General features: G+C 44.1%; 1 protein-coding gene across 1 annotated transcript; it reads right to left on the reverse strand.

Moving 5' to 3' along the window:
• Positions 1-782: 782 nt before the first annotated feature.
• On the reverse strand, positions 783-10,764 carry parvab (parvin, alpha b). The gene is made up of 13 exons (XM_084437193.1): positions 10,622-10,764; positions 8,424-8,513; positions 8,212-8,282; positions 8,027-8,129; positions 7,768-7,908; positions 6,709-6,824; positions 6,523-6,581; positions 5,251-5,270; positions 5,063-5,124; positions 3,079-3,147; positions 2,832-2,933; positions 2,638-2,710; positions 783-1,748 (listed from the first exon to the last, which is right to left on the reverse strand). The coding sequence occupies exons 1-13, from the start codon at positions 10,755-10,757 to the stop codon at positions 1,672-1,674; spliced, it is 1,119 nt and encodes a 372-aa protein (XP_084293319.1). The 5' UTR covers positions 10,758-10,764; the 3' UTR covers positions 783-1,671.
• Between the last annotated feature and the right edge of the window lie 9,364 nt (positions 10,765-20,128).

Consider the following 20,128-nt stretch of genomic DNA (forward strand, 5'->3'; position numbering starts at 1 on the left):
TAAAAGCTCCAGTGTGCAGACTGTACTACCTTACTCACAGGAAATAGCACCCCATCAAACCGAAGCTTGAGACACAGGACAGCTTCTAAGAATAAAATGAATGAATGTGTCTCTGAGCTTTGTACTGCATTCAACAACTCAAACCAAGAAAACACATCTCATTCATCGCTGAGCTCAATTAAAGTCACTTGAGGTGACAAGCTAAAAGCCTCTCAACTCATTTTAAGTGTCTGTAAATTGAAAAGGGCAAGGGAATTTCAGTACAATTCTTAAAAGAAGCCATTCAATTAAAAGTCCAATTGTAACCTTGCCATGTATTGTGAGTGTTGTGCTTCTCAGTGTACCAAAGATGGGATTTTACTCAAGGAAAACCTTAGTGTTCAAAGTTACCCACTTAACAGACCCATCCCATCCAGCCAGAAAACCATGTCTCAGAGTACCTTCAGAAATACTTCTGGTTACACAACTCTTGCCTTAAAGCACATACTTAAAAGCCATGGCATAATATGTGAGGTACACTCTGAAATACTCTGAAATATCCTGAAAAACACTATGAAATATCGTGAACTTCCTGAACTTACTGTTCAGACACAATAGCACAAACTCTCACACACAGAGTGAATAGCAAGAATCATGAAAGGGATGTTGACGTTTTTAGAACAAAGGCTCCATAAACACTTTTACGTCTATCAGTTGCAGTTCTCATAAAATGTTTATTTGCATTTTGTGATAGAAAATATTATTATCATCAAGATACAAAAGACAGACTTGTAATTGACTTCCATACCATATCAAAACAAAGTAGAGAACAGATCTCAGTTATAACAGTTGTGCTGCTGAACATTAATCAACCTGTAACACAACCCATATCATCTCTCTGGTAATAACACATTCTTTTAAGAATTGTTTTATGACTCGCTGCTTAAAATGTTTTCTGTTACACACTGCATTATCTTTGGTAAAGAATGTAGGTCTTTAAAAAGCAAATTCAAGCATATTCATATAAAAATAGTTATAACTGTGCAAGAACGATACTTCATATGTATTGTATATCATCAAGTAGGTATAACAATTTAACTATTTAACATTTTAGGCCAAATACGTAAAACTGGTTATCTTTAGAAAATAGCTACATTAAATAAATCTGTCACTTCTATTTCATTAAGCTTAAGCCTATTGAAAGAGGAGGTACTGTTTAGTAAATGTATCTGCGTGTTCAGTAGTGCATTAACACAAAGCAGCTGCATCACCTCCTGGCACAGCTGACACTGCATCATGTCCTCAACAACACTAACATGTACACATCAGTGTTGGAGGTTCTTCAATATCGGTTCTTCAATTCTATAATTGTGATTCAAAGTAACGGTTGGATAGTGTGGTTCTGTAAGGTATTCAAGAATGACTACAATTCAAAGTACTCTCTAGCCAATGGGATGGTGTTATCCATAATTCAATAAGCTGACCTTCAGTAAATGTGATATCTATTAGTCTTTCCACATTAAAGTATTTGACATCATCATAGGGGAGTGTGGTATGAGTGTGTACTGAACAGGCAAAAGCTGATATATAGTAGAAGATGCAATACTGTAACATGGTGTGCACCCTGACCTCAGTTGAAATAGGGTTTTTGCTTAATACTGTAAAGATATATCAGAATGGAGGCATCTTACTTCACTCAACATTTCTGTACTTGGTGAACAGGTTGTAAAGAACCCTTAGAGTAGACTTCAGGTCACAGTTCACAATATCTGCAAAATCAAGTAAAAGACAGTCAGTTAAACGTTCACATTAATCACACTAAAGCAGCAGGCCCAATTCTCTGATACACACATATATGATACACACATATATACTGTATACTGTACAACACACTGTACAACTCCATCTTTACATGTGTTCAGTTATTGGACAGACAGATCAGCATTAAGTCTTTGCATTTATGGCAAAACTCGCTGTCAACTGTATATTGTTTTTTCTTAGCTTATCCTTTTTTGCACTAGCATGTTGTACTTGCTCTTTGCACTGTCCTGTCTCGTCCCTGCACCCTGTCCAGTGTCTCCATCTTATGCACCATAACCGAAAGCAATTTCCTAGTATTTAGAAAAACTGCATGGCAATAAACAAATTCTGATTCTGATTTCATGAAAGAAACATGATACTGCATACCTGTAGCGTAGCATGTTTTATGAACAAGTGCTATACTCACATGAGCCTGTTCTGATTATAGTGTGCATTGAAGTATTGCTGTAATTTGGCCGAGGGCCTCCAGAGAATCCGACTTGAAGGGCAACACTCTGTTATAGCCGAGAGCTTGACTGCTACATTAAAACTATTACAAGTCTCAGTTCAAATGACCCACATGGCAACACTCAGGGGGTCAACACAATCCCACAGCAAACAGGCCTAGAGCATGTGTTCCTCCTTCCCTCTGTGTGCTGCTCTGCTATATATAACTCATTCACTGATACCATATAACAACGTTAACAACATTGTGGTTTACAGCCTAATAATAACATTTAGTTATTAGTCATTAGCTGCTACTGTCTATTCGGAAGTGAAAGTGAGGACTCTGAAACATGGTTATAATAATTATCTCTAACATGAAACATCAGAAGTGTGTGTGGACACACTGCTCACCCTCAGCTCTGGGCTTGGGCTTCTCCAGACCTCCGTCTTGCATCAGTTCGAAGGAGAAGGCCACGTTGTGAACCTGTAAGGGACGAGCACTACCGTGAGGCGTGTCCATCCTAACCCCCAGGCTTATCGCCCGGTCACCTCACTGCAGAACGCCTGCAGGGTCTGTTAGCTCACCCAATGGCCGTCCAACATACCTTCTGGTCAAAGTTTTCTGGCGTGAGGAAGAAGTTGTAGAGAGGAACGAAGTAGCCCTCCAGCAAGCCCATCAGCAAGACCAGATACACACCGTCTGCAAACTGGACAACATGACAACACAAACTCCTACTTGTTATGTCAACCAAAAATCGGTTATTTCACAAATGTATGGTCAATATTCTCTATATTTTGTCAGAATAAATAAAGTCATAAATGATGGAATAACAGTACAGGGGAGTGTCACACCTGTGTGTCAAGCTCAGACACCTCCAGGTTCAGCTTGTTCAAGTGCTTGTTTACAAATGTGATCAGTGTCTGAAAGAAAGACAGACATTCATTCATTTTACTTCATTTAAATAGTTACATTACATTACATTACTTTACAGTCATTAAGCAGATGCTTTTATCCAAAGCGACTAACAATAATTGCATTTAACGTAGGAAAAGCCAATGTACTACTACTTGCCAGAACTCATAAGTGCATCTTCTTTCTAAAACAAGTGACTAAGAGCATAATCTAGTGCTGAAGGCAAAGTGCAAGAATAGCAATCTAAAATACAGTGCAATACAATACAATGAAATACAATAAGTGCTTAGGAGGGAGGATTGTTGTAGTACTTCTTGAAGAGACGAGTTTTGAGCCTGCGACGAAAGATGGGCAGCGACTCTGCTGTCCTGACATGAGTGGGCAGTTCGTTCCACCACTGCGGGGCCAGAACAGAGAAGAGCCGTGACCGTGTCCATCGACCGCAGGGGCCTCGGAGTGACGGGTCAACCAGTTGCCCCGAGGTAGCAGAACGTAGCGGTTGGGAGGGGGACGTAGTGTTTGACAATGGCCTGGAGGTAGGAGGGGGCTGTTCCTTTCATTGCCCTGTACTGTAGGTTAGCGCCAGAGTTTTAAACTGGATGCGAGCCACTACAGGGAGCCAGTGTAGGGAACGGAGAAGGGAAGTTGTGTGGGAGAACTTGCATAGCAGTTACACCCAGGAGTGTAGTAGTGACTGTAGCAGAAATGTTAGCGGTTTTACATTAGTGATGGTTAAAGAAGTGGGTCTACTGTGGGTCCATGGGTAAAGAAGTGGGTCTACTGTGGGTCCATGGGTAAAGAAGTGGGTCTACTGTGGGTCCATGGATAAAGAAGTGGGTCTACTGTGGGTCCATGGGTAAAGAAGTGGGTCTACTGTGGGTCCATGGGTAAAGAAGTGGATCTACTGTGGGTCCATGGATAAAGAAGTGGGTCTACTGTGGGTCCATGGGTAAAGAAGTGATTCTACTGTGGGTCCATGGATAAAGAAGTGGATCTACTGTGGGTCCATGGATAAAGAAGTGGATCTACTGTGGGTCCATGGATAAAGACGTAGGTCTACTGTGGGTCCATGGATAAAGACGTAGGTCTACTGTGGGTCCATGGATAAAGACGTAGGTCTACTGTGGGTCCATGGATAAAGACGTAGGTCTACTGTGGGTCCATGGATAAAGACGTGGGTCTACTGTGGGTCCATGGATAAAGACGTGGGTCTACTGTGGGTCCATGGATAAAGAAGTGTACTCGTACCTCCGTATTCCCTCCACTACCGTTTACACCCATTAAATTGTTATTAGCTCTTCTCCAGGGACAGTGCAGGGCGAAAGGTTATGTTTTCGGTGGTGTTTGTGTGTCCATGTGTTTGTTACTACTGGACCGATTTTCACGAAACTTGGTGGAAGGGTGAAGCATGGTCCAACTTAGAACCCATTACATTTTGGAGAAGATCCGAATCACGGGCCGGATCCACAAATTAAAAAAAAAACTTAGAACGAAGTCAGCTCCCTGTGTGGGGGTGCTAGAGACACAGGGTTTGGACTGGGGTGTGTGGGGGGAGAGCCCAGAGTGCACCACATTGCCCCCCGCTGGCTGTGACCCGAGGGGGGCGCCACAGAGCCGGTCAAATACAGCCACCCATTCACCTCCAGTCATTTTTACCTTTTGCCCCAGTGGATCACGGGGCGGGTCCACGAGCCGCCCAAACACGGCCCAGATGGCCATTCACCTCCATTCATTTTTTGGACCAGGATTACGCAAAAACTACCAGACTGCTTTTCCTGAAACTCGGTGGAGGGGTGTAGCATGGGCCAATTTAGAACCTACTCAATTTTGCCACGCACAGAGCCACGAAATGCATTCAGGGGCGGAGGTCTGTGCTCTCTGAGCACCATTTCTAGTGTAAAATTCAAAAAGGTGAAGACCTACCTTTTTAACCACATTCAGTTTGTCAGGGGCGTGGTCAAACAAGGTGTCAAAGGCATCTCGCTCTAAAAACAGACACAGTCAAACTGATGACAAAAACGAATAACATCAGATAGTTTGTGAAAGTTACAGACGTCAAAGCTGAAAGGGGGTGAGAGAAATGTTTGATCCGAGGTGTGTTGACTACAAACCATGCCTCCCTGATAGAGCCCTGCAAGGGAGGAAAATCAACAAAGTATTTCAGTATCAGTAAGCAATCACAAACACAATCACAGAGAACAACCTTAAAACCCAGCCTGAACAGTACAAATGAGCAGTAAGCTTACACACAATCACAGAGAGCAACATTAAAACCAGCCTGAATGAAATGAGACGCCAAAAAAATAAAACAAACATAGTCTGTGTTTAAAACCAGGAGGAATATTAATTGAATGCAGATGCTCTAATCAAGAGGTCCAGGCAGGAACACGAACAAAGAGCCTCTGGACCGAGGGGTGGGGGGGGGGGGGGGGGCGGGGTTCGGTCTAGACCGAGGGGGGGGCTGGGGTTCGGTCTGGACCGAGTGGGGGGCTGGGGTTCGGTCTGGACCGAGGGAGGGGCCAGGGTTCAGTCCCCGGAGCCAGGGCCATCAAACGCAGCCGAGGCGGCCCAGACGGACGGTGCCCTGGTGGACGTTCGCCCCGGAGCCCGGCCTTCATGATCCAACCCTCCCAGGCAGAGGCATGCTTCAGCAGGACCACAGCCCCGGGGCCCAACCCTCCCTCCCTCTTATCTGCGCCCGTTGGACGACTATTAATCAGCCGCAGCTCTATAGCACAGCGGTGCGTTGGCAGGAGGAGACCAGGCCCCCCTCTCCACCTACCCCTCTACGCCCCCCCCGGACCGCGCTTGCAAGATCTGCCCATCAGCATGGAGCTCCAACACTCCCATATCCCCCCCACCCCCCCATCCCAGGAGCTGGCGTGGCTGCGCTGATTTTAGGCTTCTCCGCCAGAGCGCTAGGAGCCCCTTAATTCCTCTCATCAGCTCCTATGTCCTTCCAATCGCCTCAATGCCCAGTGGACTCATTTAAGGACTGATTTGTAAACAAATATTTACAGATATTGTGTTCTTGTCTCTGTAATCACATTGTTTTTGTTGTTATTTTTTTACCCTCAGAACAGCAACAAAAAGTAGTATTTGTACAAAAGACGCAGTAAAATCAGTCCTTGTTGAAATAACACATGTTGGGGTCTGAGCGTTACAGCAGTGAGAATGGACAGAATAGATCAGAGTGAAGAATATACATCTTATACCAATATGTGGTGCTAAGCTTGTAAAGCCTGCACTCCTTGAACACTGGCCTTCACTTGTTCAGTTCTGCTCTTACCCTGGACGTCAAGTAGAAGAGCAGGAAGAATGGTTTGTTCAGTAAAGGTGGAGGACAGTGTGAACGGGAGATGATGAAAGAGAGAAGGACATACTCGGTATTCCCCGTGATCTCCTCCTGAATCTGGCGAGACTGGAGGATCCCCTCACGTTTCTGGGACAAAAGTAGAATTATTCATTTCTGGGACAAAGAACATGTTTTTTTGTAAGGGGCATGCATCACATTGGACGTTACATGTAGATAGATATGATATCCCAGTAACAGTAAATAAAGAGAGTACCTGCACGACAACAACTTGAATGGAAACGTGATCAGGTAGTCGGATCGGGGCGCGGAAATGCTGAGACAGAGCCACCAGTAGATGGAGGATGGCCACGATGCTTTTAGCATGGACAGCTAGAAGGGGAGTGAGGAGATCAGGTCAGAGCTGCGTGCGTTGTTACAGTCCACTGTGCAATGTCACAACAGACAACGGGCAATTTCAATGGCAGAATCCAGATAGTCGATTCTCAGCATTCCCAGTGCCAAACTGAAGGTCAAAGAAAGGTCATCCATCCGATGATAAGGTTTCTGTCATCTCAGTGTGGCAGTGGCAGTTATCTGATGTGCTACTGCTGCAGAGACGCATAGCATCCATCTGTGATCCATCCACCCAAGAGAGAATCCAGAAATGGCTCTCACATATGATCCCACCAGAAACATTGCAATAATTATTTAGAGGACTGTAGGAGAGGATATGGAAGCAAAACAATGGGATTGGCAGCCCTTTGATCACAGTGTAAAAAAACAAAAGAAGATTGATGTGCTTTTAAGATATAAGGAATAAAAGAACAAAGAAAATCACAACAATTACAGGCAAGTGGCAGAATTAGTGGCAGAATTAGAATAAAATTAGAATAAATATAATATAATAAAATAGAATATAATAAAATAACTGTGTGATGAAGCATGGCTGTCTTATTTCCTCCAAAGGTAAACATAAGAGAGCAAAATATATTGAAAATGGTAGACAGGAATAATGAGGATTTTGCAGACTGCTGCTTATATTTATTATATATATATATATTTATATATTATTAATGTACAGTGACCTCCCACCATTGAGAAATTGATATTTTCCCTGGTCAGAAAGTCTGCCTGGGTAGATTAGCCCCGATACACACTTCCTCTGTGGTCTCTTTCCGATATGTATCACATTGCATAGCATTTATAGATCAAATACATGACATAACTTCATTGATTATCACATTATTATGAGTTGACATGAGAATGATCATACGGGGGTAGACTGCAGCTCAACGGCGGTCTACCGTGCGCAGTCAGTGCATGTGCAACTTACAGTCGATGGTCCACTTGATGTTCCTGGTGGAGACCTTGAGGGTGTCGTTGATCTTCTCCAGCACCGTCTGTAGCTTCTGTTTCTGGGCGATCTCAGACTGGGTCACCTCAGCGACATTGAGCTTCTCTCCCTCCAGCTTCTCTGTAAGACGGAAGAAGAGGAGACATTCCAAGAATACCGCGTTACCGCTGCTGCCATGTTTGTTTAAATGAGCGCGTAGTCAAGGGCGCCGTGCGGAGGTAAGTCAAGGCTAGAATACCGAAGAGTTTCTGGAGAACCTGTCCGTCGTAGAGATCCTCAGAGAGGTCTTTAACGATGATTCTCTCTCCCACCAGAACATCGTTGATCCAGTCTATGAGAACCTGCACACAAGCAAGAACACAAGACTTTAGAATGTACTTTTCCATGCTAATATACAAATGACAGACTGATATAGTCTCACACCTTCATTAGGTCCTGGAGTTTGGGGTCGTTTCTTGAGTTGGGGTCAACCATGGTGCGAACCTCATTCTCCTCTGAAGGTAGAGAGCACAAGATCAGGCGCGCACGTGAACGCGCTCGTGCACACGCATGCACGTGCTGTAAGAGTGCATAGTATTTTTGAGGACGACTGAGAGAGTATGGGTCTAACAACGGTCTGGAGCTGGAGGCTTTACCCAGCATGGTGTCCTCTGGATCCAGCTCAAAGGGGATTGGGCTGAGGGGCAGGTTGATGGCGTTCATCCCCTCCTCCTGGAGCTCAGACACTGCAGGAACACACAGCTTTAACAGCATGGCTCAACGCGCCACATGCTAACCATTACTTAAGTGCACTGGGGCCTCCACTGCATTAATAGACACGGAATATGTGCCTAGCAAAGCAAATCTGAGGGCTAGTCAAAGAGCATCAGCCACACACAATATCGAACCCCATCATCACAGCAGAGAAGCTCACATGAACACAGCAGAGAGAAAGAGAGCAAGAGAGAAAGAGTGAGAGAGAGAGAGAGAGAGAGAGAGAGAGAGAGAGAGACACAGAGACTCCGACACTCCACCTTCAGCTGTGTGCCCTCCATTAATTCCACCCAATTGATGTCACTTTTCCTCAGGTTAAAGTGTTCTCTTCATGCCAGGCGGCCAGTATTATGGCGCGCCAAGCTTACCAGAGGAGCTGGCTCAAAACGCACCTGCTAATTATAAACGGTTACCCTTGGACACGTTTGGTTAGTCAGGAGAGGAGCGAGCTCAGCCTGGCTTTGATCTATAGGATGAAGCGGCTCATTGTGGTGAGTGATAATACAGGTGCTGCCAGGATGAACAGATGATAGAATCAGGATTAAAAAAAGGCGGATGGAAGCAACGGGAGCAGGCGTGACCAGCGTCCTCTGCAGCTGCTGTAAGGGCCAATAAAACGTTTGACGCTAGGAGTTTTCAGCTTCCCTCAGAGCAGTGGATGTGCCTCCCCCCCCCTCACAGAGATGTCAACATCCTGTTAGTAATCAACACCAAGATCTCCCCCTGTTGTTCGGGCCGAGCACACTGATCCAGAGAGATGGAGTTGGAGAACCGTCTTGTATTCTATCCTCTTGTTTGCTATGCGGGCGGCACGTAGCTCGGGAGGTAGAGCGGCCGGCTGGGGATCGAAAGATCCCATCTCTCAGCTGTGTGTTGGAGTGTCCTTGAGCAAGACTCTGAATTCCTAGTATGTGTGAACCATATACATGTCTAATAAACAGATCTTGAATCTTGAATAAACTGCTTCATCCACTGATTATCTGTGCATGAATGTATGTACTGTACCTGTAGAAGACCCGGCCAGAAGACATGGTCAGTGATGTCAGTGGTCAGTCTGTGTTGATGCCTCTGCACCTCTTCTCTGGGCCATTACATGTCAAGAGTCAATATCAGCTGGATGCTCTTGCACAATCATTTCTGAATGAGGGCAGCAGGTAGTCCAGTTGAGCATCTGAATAGTGACCCGAAGGTTACTGGTTCAAGACCCTTCAGTATCAGTCTGCCTTTGTGCCTAATTACCTAAACCCAATGCTAACTCAAAATATAAATATAAATATAAATGTAAATCTCTTTGGTTAAAATCGTCTGCTAAGAGATAACCAATAACAGTGTCGGGGATGGGTGTGTGTGTGTGTGGGGGGGGGGGGGGGGGGGGGCATCAGAAATGTAAGCCCTAAAAGAGCTTCCACTGATTATATTCCATCTATGAGCCAATATCAAAAGAATGCTTCAAAGTACAATTCGCAAATGCTAATAGGAAAAAAGCTGGAGAACAAAACAACATTTCAAAGTCTCTGTAGCTGTAGCTAATGTTGAGACAGGGGGAGAGAGATGGATTTTCCTTCATGATTCACTACCCTAGCAGCCTCTATCCTTACATGGCAACATCTGGGAGCTGTAAACACAGACGTAGATGTCTTTCTGTTCTGTATCCCACCTCCATTTAACATCAAATAAGTTTAGCTCTATTCCTCACCAAAATGTAAAATTATAGGCGGAGAAGACAGTAGGTTGAAAGCGAGGTTGTAGGCCTATTTAGATAGGTGGAGATGATGGGGTCCAGAATGAAAGGCCATGATCAAATTCAGGCTATTTGTTAGATTATGTTAATCGATACTATGAAATAAATAGACACACCCTATTAAAAAGTAGTCCTGAGTTAGGCTACTGTGTAACTTTTCAGTGAGACTGATTTACTTTCATACGTTAAAATGCGTAGTTAAAATGCGTAAAACGTTATTTTTTATTGGATGTCGCTTGTGTCTGTCACATTATCTAAATTAAAACAAAGATTTCACATCGAACATCAGGAGACGTCCCTCTTCCTGTCTAGTAAAATAAGATTCTATTTATAACGAACCTTCTTTTGCCTTCTTTCTTCTAGCCAAAGTTCCCCCGAGTTTTCCAAGAAAAGAGTCATCTTTCTTTCGTGTGGGTGGTGATTTTGGAGTCGGGGATTTGGGAGAAGACGGTGATTTCTGAGGCGATGAAGCCATTTCTTATTTAAGTCCGTTATCTTTCTGAAGTTGCTACGAGTTCATTGAAGTAGCCTACTTTCTGCTTGTCAACACCGAGTATTCAACGGAAGCGGAATTCCAGGCATTCGCATTACCATCAGACGTCTCGGTTATTTGACTCCAGTTCTCTTTCCCGTCCTGTTCCCACCCATTTTTCCTACTGTAAGAGTGAAAGCCCCTGTTTCCCGTTATAACGGTTTAGCTGCAGTAATTGATGAGGAATTGACGGGATTAACCTCGAGGATTAAGCCTACATTATTTTAAAATTATTATTCTTAAATAGGTCTTGGTTTTAGGGTGTGTGTGTGTGTGTGTGTGTGTGTGTGTGTGTGTGTGTGTGTGTGTGTGTGTGTGTGTGTGTGCGCGCGCGTGTGTGTGCGTGTGTGTGAGTAAATATCTCCGTGATATATTGTAAATAATAAAAACAGGCCACATCTGTGATATAATAAACCTGGATATTATAAGCCATTTTCAGTCTACATTTGTGATAGAAAGAATGCATATTGCACTGTTTCCCCATGCCTTCCATTTGATACAATTATGCAAACCAACAAAAATGTAAGCAATAACAAAGCCTGTAAACAAGATGCTATAAACACGGGCCATGTAAACAAGATGCTCATGGGACCCTGTTGAGTGTTGTCATTAGAGCTACCCATGCAGTCTTTTGGGCAGTCTGTAGTGGTCCTGATGATGCAGACTAGATAGGAGTCCCTTTGGTGTGGTGTCTAGTCTGTAGTGGTCCTGATGATGAAGACTCTGGTGTGGGGTCTAGTCTGTAGTGGTCCTGATGATGAAGACTCTGGTGTGGTGTCTAGTCTGTAGTGGTCCTGATGATGAAGACTCTGGTGTGGTGTCTAGTCTGTAGTGGTCCTGATGATGAAGACTCTGGTGTGGTGTCTAGTCTCTAGTGGTCCTGATGATGCAGACTCTGGTCTGGTGTCTAGTCTCTAGTGGTCCTGATGATGCAGACTCTGGTCTGGTGTCTAGTCTCTAGTGGTCCTGATGATGCAGACTCTGGTGTGGTGTCTAGTCTCTAGTGGTCCTGATGATGCAGACTCTGGTCTGGTGTCTAGTCTCTAGTGGTCCTGATGATGCAGACTCTGGTGTGGTGTCTAGTCTGTAGTGGTCCTGATGATGAAGACTCTGGTCTGGTGTCTAGTCTCTAGTGGTCCTGATGATGCAGACTCTGGTGTGGTGTCTAGTCTGTAGTGGTCCTGATGATGCAGACTCTGGTGTGGTGTCTAGTCTGTAGTGGTCCTGATGATGAAGACTCTGGTGTGGTGTCTAGTCTGTAGTGGTCCTGATGATGAAGACTCTGGTGTGGTGTCTAGTCTGTAGTGGTCCTGATGATGAAGACTCTGGTGTGGTGTCTAGTCTGTAGTGGTCCTGATGATGAAGACTCTGGTGTGGTGTCTAGTCTCTAGTGGTCCTGATGATGCAGACTCTGGTCTGGTGTCTAGTCTCTAGTGGTCCTGATGATGCAGACTCTGGTCTGGTGTCTAGTCTGTAGTGGTCCTGATGATGAAGACTCTGGTGTGGTGTCTAGTCTGTAGTGGTCCTGATGATGCAAACTCTGGTGTGGTGTCTAGTCTGTAGTGGTCCTGATGCAGACAGGAGAGGTCCCTCTGGCCCTGCTGTGGCCTCAGAAGGAGGACCGTCACCCTCTGCCCTGCTGCTGCTCTCAGAAAGACCTCACCCGTCTGACCGACCTCTCAAATACATTTCTCAGTAGACTGAGGCTATTTGACATGATACGGGGAGATAAGATTAGAGAGGCCTGTTTCTAAGATTGCTCTTAGGATTTACAGAATCATATTGGCTTTTATTATCTACTGTAGTACTCAACTCTGGTGTATACAGTAGAAAGAGCATGTGTATTGATTCGTCAGTAATGTTTGTTACAGTATGTACTGTATGCCTGCTTTCTCTGGTATTCTCCTGCAACAACAACTGATGTCTGATTTTTACAGAAATTCAACTAATAACATGAAATGAAATTACAGAGGAGCCTCATTAAATTAGATGAGAAGCAAGTACATTTGTGTAAATATTTAATTACTGACTGTTTAAGTGTCTTTTATTTGTCATTTGGTTATGTAATAGACTAGTATTGTATGTACTGTATAAAATAATTCAAATGACTGTTCTAGGACATATTTACAGCTAGGTAGCACGGTTTGTTTCTCTGCAGTGGGAAGATTCCATTTAAAAGAATGATTTGTATGAAAGTGCTAAGATAATGAAATGTTACATTTTTAGATGAATCTCCTCCCTAGTTTCCCTATTTTCTTTGGTCCATCACAGCTTCTGCAATTTCAGTGCAATTTCAGCCACAGATTGCTATTTTGCTTGAATGCTAATCTTTGTTATTGTATACCGTTTGCAAGTCTGTTCTTTTTTTCCATTTAAGATAAGAGCACCGAAATGAAAAGATGAAATGCTTCCAGGGAGGGTCAGTGCGGTGGTCACATTGCAGACCACGGGGAAGAGCCAGAGGACAGACGTGGCACAACAGCTGACGCTGACCTCTGCAGTAGACCTCAGTTCACAGTGAGGCCCCATAACCCATCTTGCTGTGTGAACTCAGTTCTGTGAAAGATTGTGCCAAAAGAAGACCACTTGACACACATTTTGTGTCAAGTCAGAACATCCTTGTTACTGTTGCTGTGATTGTGCAGCCATGAAGGAAATCTAACTCTGAGATGCCATACAATTATCCAGAGTAAGAGCTCTTTGCTAGGGCTCCTGTAGCTGTGTGAGCGTTCCCCACGGCCAGGGCAGCTCAGTCTGGCTCCCCCAGGGGCAGAGGGCCAGGGCAGCTCAGTCTGGCTCCCCCAGGGGCAGAGGGCCAGGGCAGCTCAGTCTTGCTCCCCCAGGGGCAGAGGGCCAGGGCAGCTCAGTCTGGCTCCCCCAGGGGCAGAGGGCCCTGCTGAGGGAAGAGCCATGAGGAGCACCCAGTGGCGGTGAAGACTGAGCCTCCTTCCCCCTCCTCTCCGCCATATCCGGCCTCCTCCTAGCCTGCTGCGCTCCACCCCCTGCTGGGTCCCCCAGACACACACACACACACCAGTCCTCACCCGCTCGCTCCCCCACCTCTCTGTGGACGGTGAGAAGCCCTGTTCCTGGTCACAGTGAGCTCATTAGTGTCCCAAGGTCACCGCTGCTGGTGGCAGGTGCAGTCCCAGAACATGGGACCATAACGTGCTGTACCAAATTAACTCCGCCCACAGAGGACGCCACGGTGACCGTATCAGGGCCATGAACCCAGCTACTGTCCTCTTTAACGGCACGTTGTTTAGCGTCAGAGAGAGAGAGGGAGGAGCACATACGCAGTGACACACACACAAGCAGACCCAGACATGAAAAGAAGCAGATATGATTGACCACAAGGGAGTTGACTTGATTAGTTCTTCATCATGAAGTCTTATCTTATCTATGTTAACCCCAACCCTCATCTCCAGGCATGAAACACAGTGGCTCCTGACACACAAGTAATCCAATGCAAAAGAGATCATTTGTGCAGTTTGGTAGGACTAAATGCTTTTAAACTGGGGCTCTGTTTTCTCCAATTGCGTAAGCAAGGGTTGCATGCAGGGTTTAAAGGGCTTTGCATGTTTTTTTCTCTGCATGTAATTGAATAGAATATCACTAGCCAGTTACTGGGTAGATAACCTTTGGAACTATACTGCATAATCACCTCCACGTTTCTCCATACATCAGGTCAGTTTTGCAATATACATCAGGAGGTCTGCTTATAGAAAATGTACCATATCAGAAATAAAACTAAAAGGTTGTTTTTTTTCATGAAATCCAAAGTTGAAACACTCGAATCTCACTTTTCTTCAATTAAATGACTACAGTGGAATCTTTATGGGTAATGAAAGCCAGGTGGCCTTTGGCAGCGATGCTGTCAGAATTACTGAGATGTGCCTGAGAATTCAGGTCATATTAACCTTTTTAGGAAGATAGAACAGAGATGGCCTTGTTGTTACAAAGCTGCTCTATATTATCATCCTGCAGCATAGAAATGAGCTTTTAAACAGAACGGGCATACAGTACAATACTTTTTCTATTCACAAACCGTCTACCTAGAGAACCTGTGAACATCTTTCAAAGCAACAGTGACCTCTAGTGGTCAGTTTCTCACTTACAGAAATCAGACAGATTTATTCGTCACATGTATTGTATATGGTACAGTGAACCATATGAGAGGCCGTATAGGCCATATTCCATACTTTACCTCTCACGTACACATGTGACATACTCTCACGTACACATGTGAAATCCTCTCACATACTACTGAAAATACTCTCACACACTCCTGAAAATCCTCTCACATACTACTGAAAATACTCTCACACACTCCTGAAAATCCTCTCACATACTACTGAAAATACTCTCACATACTACTGAAAATACTCTCACATACTACTGAAATGCAATAGTTGTATGTAAGAATTTCAGTAGTATGTGAGAGTATTTCACATGTGTATGTGAGAGCATTTCATATGTGTATGTGAGAGCATTTTCAGTAGTGTATGTGAAGGTATTTTCAGTAGTGTGTGTGAGAGTATTTTCAGTAGTATATGTGAGAGTATTTTCAGTAGTGTGTGTGAGAGTAATTTCATATGTGTATGTGAGAGTATTTTCAGTAGTGTGTGTGAGAGTAATTTCAGTAGTGTATGTGAGAGTATTTTCAGTAGTGTATGTGAGAGTATTTTCAGTAGTGTATGTGAGAGTATTTTCAGTAGTGTGTGTGAGAGTAATTTCAGTGTAAACGGAAGGCAGTCTTCTCAAATCTCATTGGTCAATCTAGGTTAGCGGAAAGTCCATGGTCTAGGCTACCTTAGCTAATGACTACCACTACACTAGTGGAAAATATGCATGATGGAAGAGGAGAGACGAACTCCACAACTTTGTGAAGCTCTTGGCTTAATAAATACTATTTTAACAACACCCGATGCCATAGATGTCATGCCATAAAATACTCCCACATACTACTGAAAATGCTCTCACATACACATGTGAAATACTCTCACATACTACTGAAATTCCTCTTACATACAACTATTGTATTTCAGTAGTATGTGAGAGGATTTTCAGTAGTATGTGAGAGGATTTCACGTGTATGTGAGAGGTAAAGTATGGAATATGGCCTATACGGCCTCTCATAGATCCATGTGCAGTGAAATGTTGCTGCCGGCTCCGTGATGTGCTCTAAAAAATATACAAATAGTTACAAATTACACAAATTACAAATTAAACAGAGCTATACTAATAAAGATACCAGCTTCAATGGATGAATTATGTACATGCATTGCATGTTCTCTCCGTGCTCACTTGGGTTCCCTCCACATAGAACCCCAATAGTAAAAAAATGCAGAAGAACAGAGGCTCTTCAGTCCTGTCCTTGACCAGAACCTGGACTGAGCACTTGGACTTGGTCCCTGAGTGTCACTGATGGGGCTGCCCACTGCTCCTGGCTGCCCCTGGAGGACAGCTTGGATGGGACAAATGCAGAGGACAAATTTCACCTGTGACCACCTCAGCATGTGTGTGTGTGTGCGCGTGTTCTGTGTTGCCCATTGCATGTGTGCTGTGTGTCACTGTATGACAAGAGTAGACAACTTTTTTATATGGCAATATGATATTCACTAGATATACCGGCCCTATACTAAAAGTTAGGGGAAGAAGCTCCTCCTGAGTCTCCCTGCTGCCATGTGGGCAGGGTACCTTCTCCCTGACCGTAGCAGAGAGAACAGTCCGTTGTCTGGGTGGCTGGGGTCCCTCAGGATTCTGTTGGCCTTGGTCACCTTAGAAGTCATCGAGGTGAGGGTGTGGCTCCCTTAAGGGACATTCAGCTGACCAGACCACTCTACCCTAAATCCCTGCTTTAGGAGGAGAGGAGAAGGATGGGGATTTGTATCAGCCAAGTAATGGAAAAAATCTGTATTGCCTTATTGATTTACTCTAACTGCATAAATTCAGTCATACTTTAAGTTTGACATTTTATGTTATGCAGCCTATTTATTATGTATTTATGATATATTTTGCAGAAGATTGCTGCCAAATCACACATGCATGTCTCAGGAAATGCATACAATGATTCAGACACTCTGACACACTTGACTCATTTGAGTTTATTTTTCCATAAAGAGCTGAAATCACAGTAGTCAGTGTAAGAAGCGATTTCTGTGGGTCCAGCTGTCTCGTTTCAGCGACCCACAACAGTGATGACAGAGAAGGAAGGATACAGAACAGCAGGAAAAGGACAGGGTGGAGACCAGGGAGGGGGCTTAGAGAGAGACAAATACATAGAGACAGAGAGAAAGAGAGAGAGAGAGAGAGAGAGAGGGGGGGGGGAATGGGAGAGAGAAAGAGAGAGAAGGAGGGAGAGATGAAGAGAGAAAGACAGAATGAGAGAGAGAAGGGGGGCAGAATGTGTACAGTCCTCGGAACTAAAAGTCGGCACGGCGGTAAAAATAAAATAAAACTAGAAAGTACATTTCCTGGAGAAAATGTGAGGTGGGCTAGCTGCTGCAGCTGTATGTAACAGCAACTGCTAGTACTACTACGTACCGGGCAATCTCCATGCACCCACCGGCGAAGACCGTGCTGGGCTGAATTGTGGGGTCCGTGGCGTGGACAGTGGCGTGGTGGCGAGACTCCGCCCCCTCAGGTCAGAACTGGTCGGGGAGAGTGTACCCCTCTCCGGGCCACCTACCCGCCCGCACTGGTGAAGACCATGTGTCTCTAGCCCACTCAGGGGCTGAGTTGTGGGGCCCGTGGCGTGGATAGTGGCGTGGTGGTGAGACTCCGCCCCCTCAGGTCAGAGCCAGTCTGCGATCAAATTCATACTCTTCTAGATCAACTATTTTGATAAGCGTTTTCTGAACTGTAGCCTAGGGCTTCCTTGTCTGTGAGCTAAAGAGTAGCGTGAGCAGTGAGCAAACTAGCTAGCCTAGCTAACATAAACAATAGCTACCGTAAGTAGTTCCGCTTCCTGAATCACCTCTGCGGATTGATCTACACATCTACAACGGTCAAGTCAATGGATTTCATAAAATGATCAATAAAAACCTACAGGATTCATACTTTGCGGCAAATTTGATGTCAGAACACCAACGGACACCAATTACACCCTTGGTGAGCTTCTTGTCTTTGAAATCGAGGGTTTAACATGTTTTTGAATTATTTTTCAAGATGCCCATCCACATCCATTGTATGACCAAAACGGTGGTAGAGCAATTAGCAACTTTCTCGAAAATGCTAACGTTTTGATCTGAACCATTGTATATGATCATAAGTAACCTTAAAACAGGGCTAAACATGCATTTTCCCTTTACTATTCCTTTAATGTGAGAGTCATATTTAGAGAAACGGCACCTCCTGGTGGATGAACAAAATGGGTTTCACAAAGGGAGAGCTTGCATTGATCATAATACTCTGTGTACCATTACAAGGTCTAGGATGAACCAGAAGAAACCCACATTTTGCTGCTTTATTGATTTTAGTAAAGCTTTTGATTTTGTAAATAGAGACCTCTTGTTATACAGACTGTTAGAATATGGAGTCAATGGTAATTTTTACAAATCTTTACAATCTCTTTATAATGACCCTGTAGCATGTGTTAGAGTAAATGAACTTCTCTGGCTGGTTTCCAACACCTATTGGTGTAAACCAAGGTGATCCTCTGTCCCCAACTTTATTTGCAGCTTATATAAATGACCTAGCATGTACCAGTCATTCCATTGTGGAATACAGTGTGGGGAAGATATGATTAGTATTCTATTATACGCTCATGAAATTGCCATTATGGCTGAGAATGAACAAGATATGCAAACCCTGTTGTCATGTACATATGACTGGTGTAGGAGTTGGAGGTTGTCTATAAATGAAAGGAAAACAAAAATTATTCACTTTAGAAGCTCTTCAACTCATCTGAGGAAATATCAGTTTAGTTTTGGTAACAAGAAAATACATTTTGTGAAGTCTTACAAGTAGCTTGGTTTGTATGTTGATGAGCACATGAACTTTGAGAGGTACAACAGCCCTGGCAGAATCAGCAGCTAGAGCCCTAGGGGGGGTTGGTAAAATTAATTCACTTAAAGGTTTTCATACTTATACTAACCTTTTCCAAGCCTGTGTTTGTCCAGTTCTCGATTATTATTGTATACTGTATTATACTGTATTTTATAATACGGGTAGATTAAATCAAGCATTCTGATTGGTTGAGAGTGAGTCACGGGTTGTACTGTTTATTGTGTATAGTATAAAGTCCTGTAGAATCTCGCTAGAGCCTCATCTCAGTTAGAAATTAATGCGCCTGATACCGTCAGCATTCCAAATATAACAGACTTTTAATTCAATCTCTCGGACTGTGTGTTAATTTATCAACTTTGTAATAATTTCCTTCCTACACAAAGTTACCATGTAAATTCCGAATATGTGATCTGTTTATCAAAATAAAGCCTGTTTTAAAATGTGTCGACGTTTTCGGACTGCCCCGGCAGGTTCTGTAGCACTAGCACGACAGTACCTAGGCATGACACTTAAATAAAATAAAATTAAAAATTCAAATCGAGCCTTGGAAGTCTAGCTGTCTATGCGAAATTAGGTAACATGGGCAAACATAGCCTAGCCTATATCAACGGACCAGTTCTGAAAACTAATGCCATCAAAACAGGTTATGTTTGCTTGCTGTTTCCAAATAAATGTCAAGCTTGTTTGCGTTTGCGTTCATCTTTCAGCAGGTGATGTGAAACACTGGTGCGTTGAGAGTATTTGGTGGCTTTTATTAATGGATACGGGGCGTGGCTGGAAAGGTGGGATTCCTGGGCGTGGCTCACACACCCTGATGATCAGAAAGCCAAGGATAGATTTTCGTTGTGGTAGCGTACAGCCCTTTCATTAGAAAGTGCTATTCTGTATGTGAAAGCTGTGAAGCAGCTCTCCAGTCCTTAGAAGAAGAAGGGTTTGCTTCATAAAAATGGCTTGGCTCTTAGGTGCATAACTTTGTAGCCACCCACACAATAATGCAGTCCATTTTCCTCTTCAGGTAGATCTCAGCAGAGGAGTGGACATTCCAGGGTGATGAATCAACCAAGGTATGTGAGATGCTTTCATGACCATTCACAGAGCAGACGGCCTAGCCTAGCTACGGTAACTCTCTGTGTGGTAGAAGTCCACTGGGATCCGTGGTCGGACATGACGTCTGTGACCTCATCCCTCAGTCTGGAAAGTGAGAGGAGCAGGAAGTCTTCATCGAACACATCCTGTCTGCTGATCCCTCAGCCCTGAGACTGAGACAGGTCAGTAGTACGCCTACACACCCTTTCACTCAGGAC

Source organism: Borostomias antarcticus (genome assembly GCF_949987555.1).
Source record: "Borostomias antarcticus genome assembly, chromosome: 4".
Lineage (NCBI taxonomy): Eukaryota > Metazoa > Chordata > Actinopteri > Stomiiformes > Stomiidae > Borostomias > Borostomias antarcticus.

Bases quoted from the DNA above. Each gene is read 5' to 3' on its own strand.
- parvab (XM_084437193.1), bottom strand. From the start codon at position 10,757: ATGGCTTCATCGCCTCAGAAATCACCGTCTTCTCCCAAATCCCCGACT. The intron at 3,148-5,062 runs GTAGGTCTTCAC...TCTTTCTTTCAG, and splicing joins AACTGAATGTGGTTAAAAAG to ACACTGATCACATTTGTAAA. The intron at 2,934-3,078 runs GTGTGACACTCC...CATGTTGTCCAG, and splicing joins TGTCTGAGCTTGACACACAG to TTTGCAGACGGTGTGTATCT.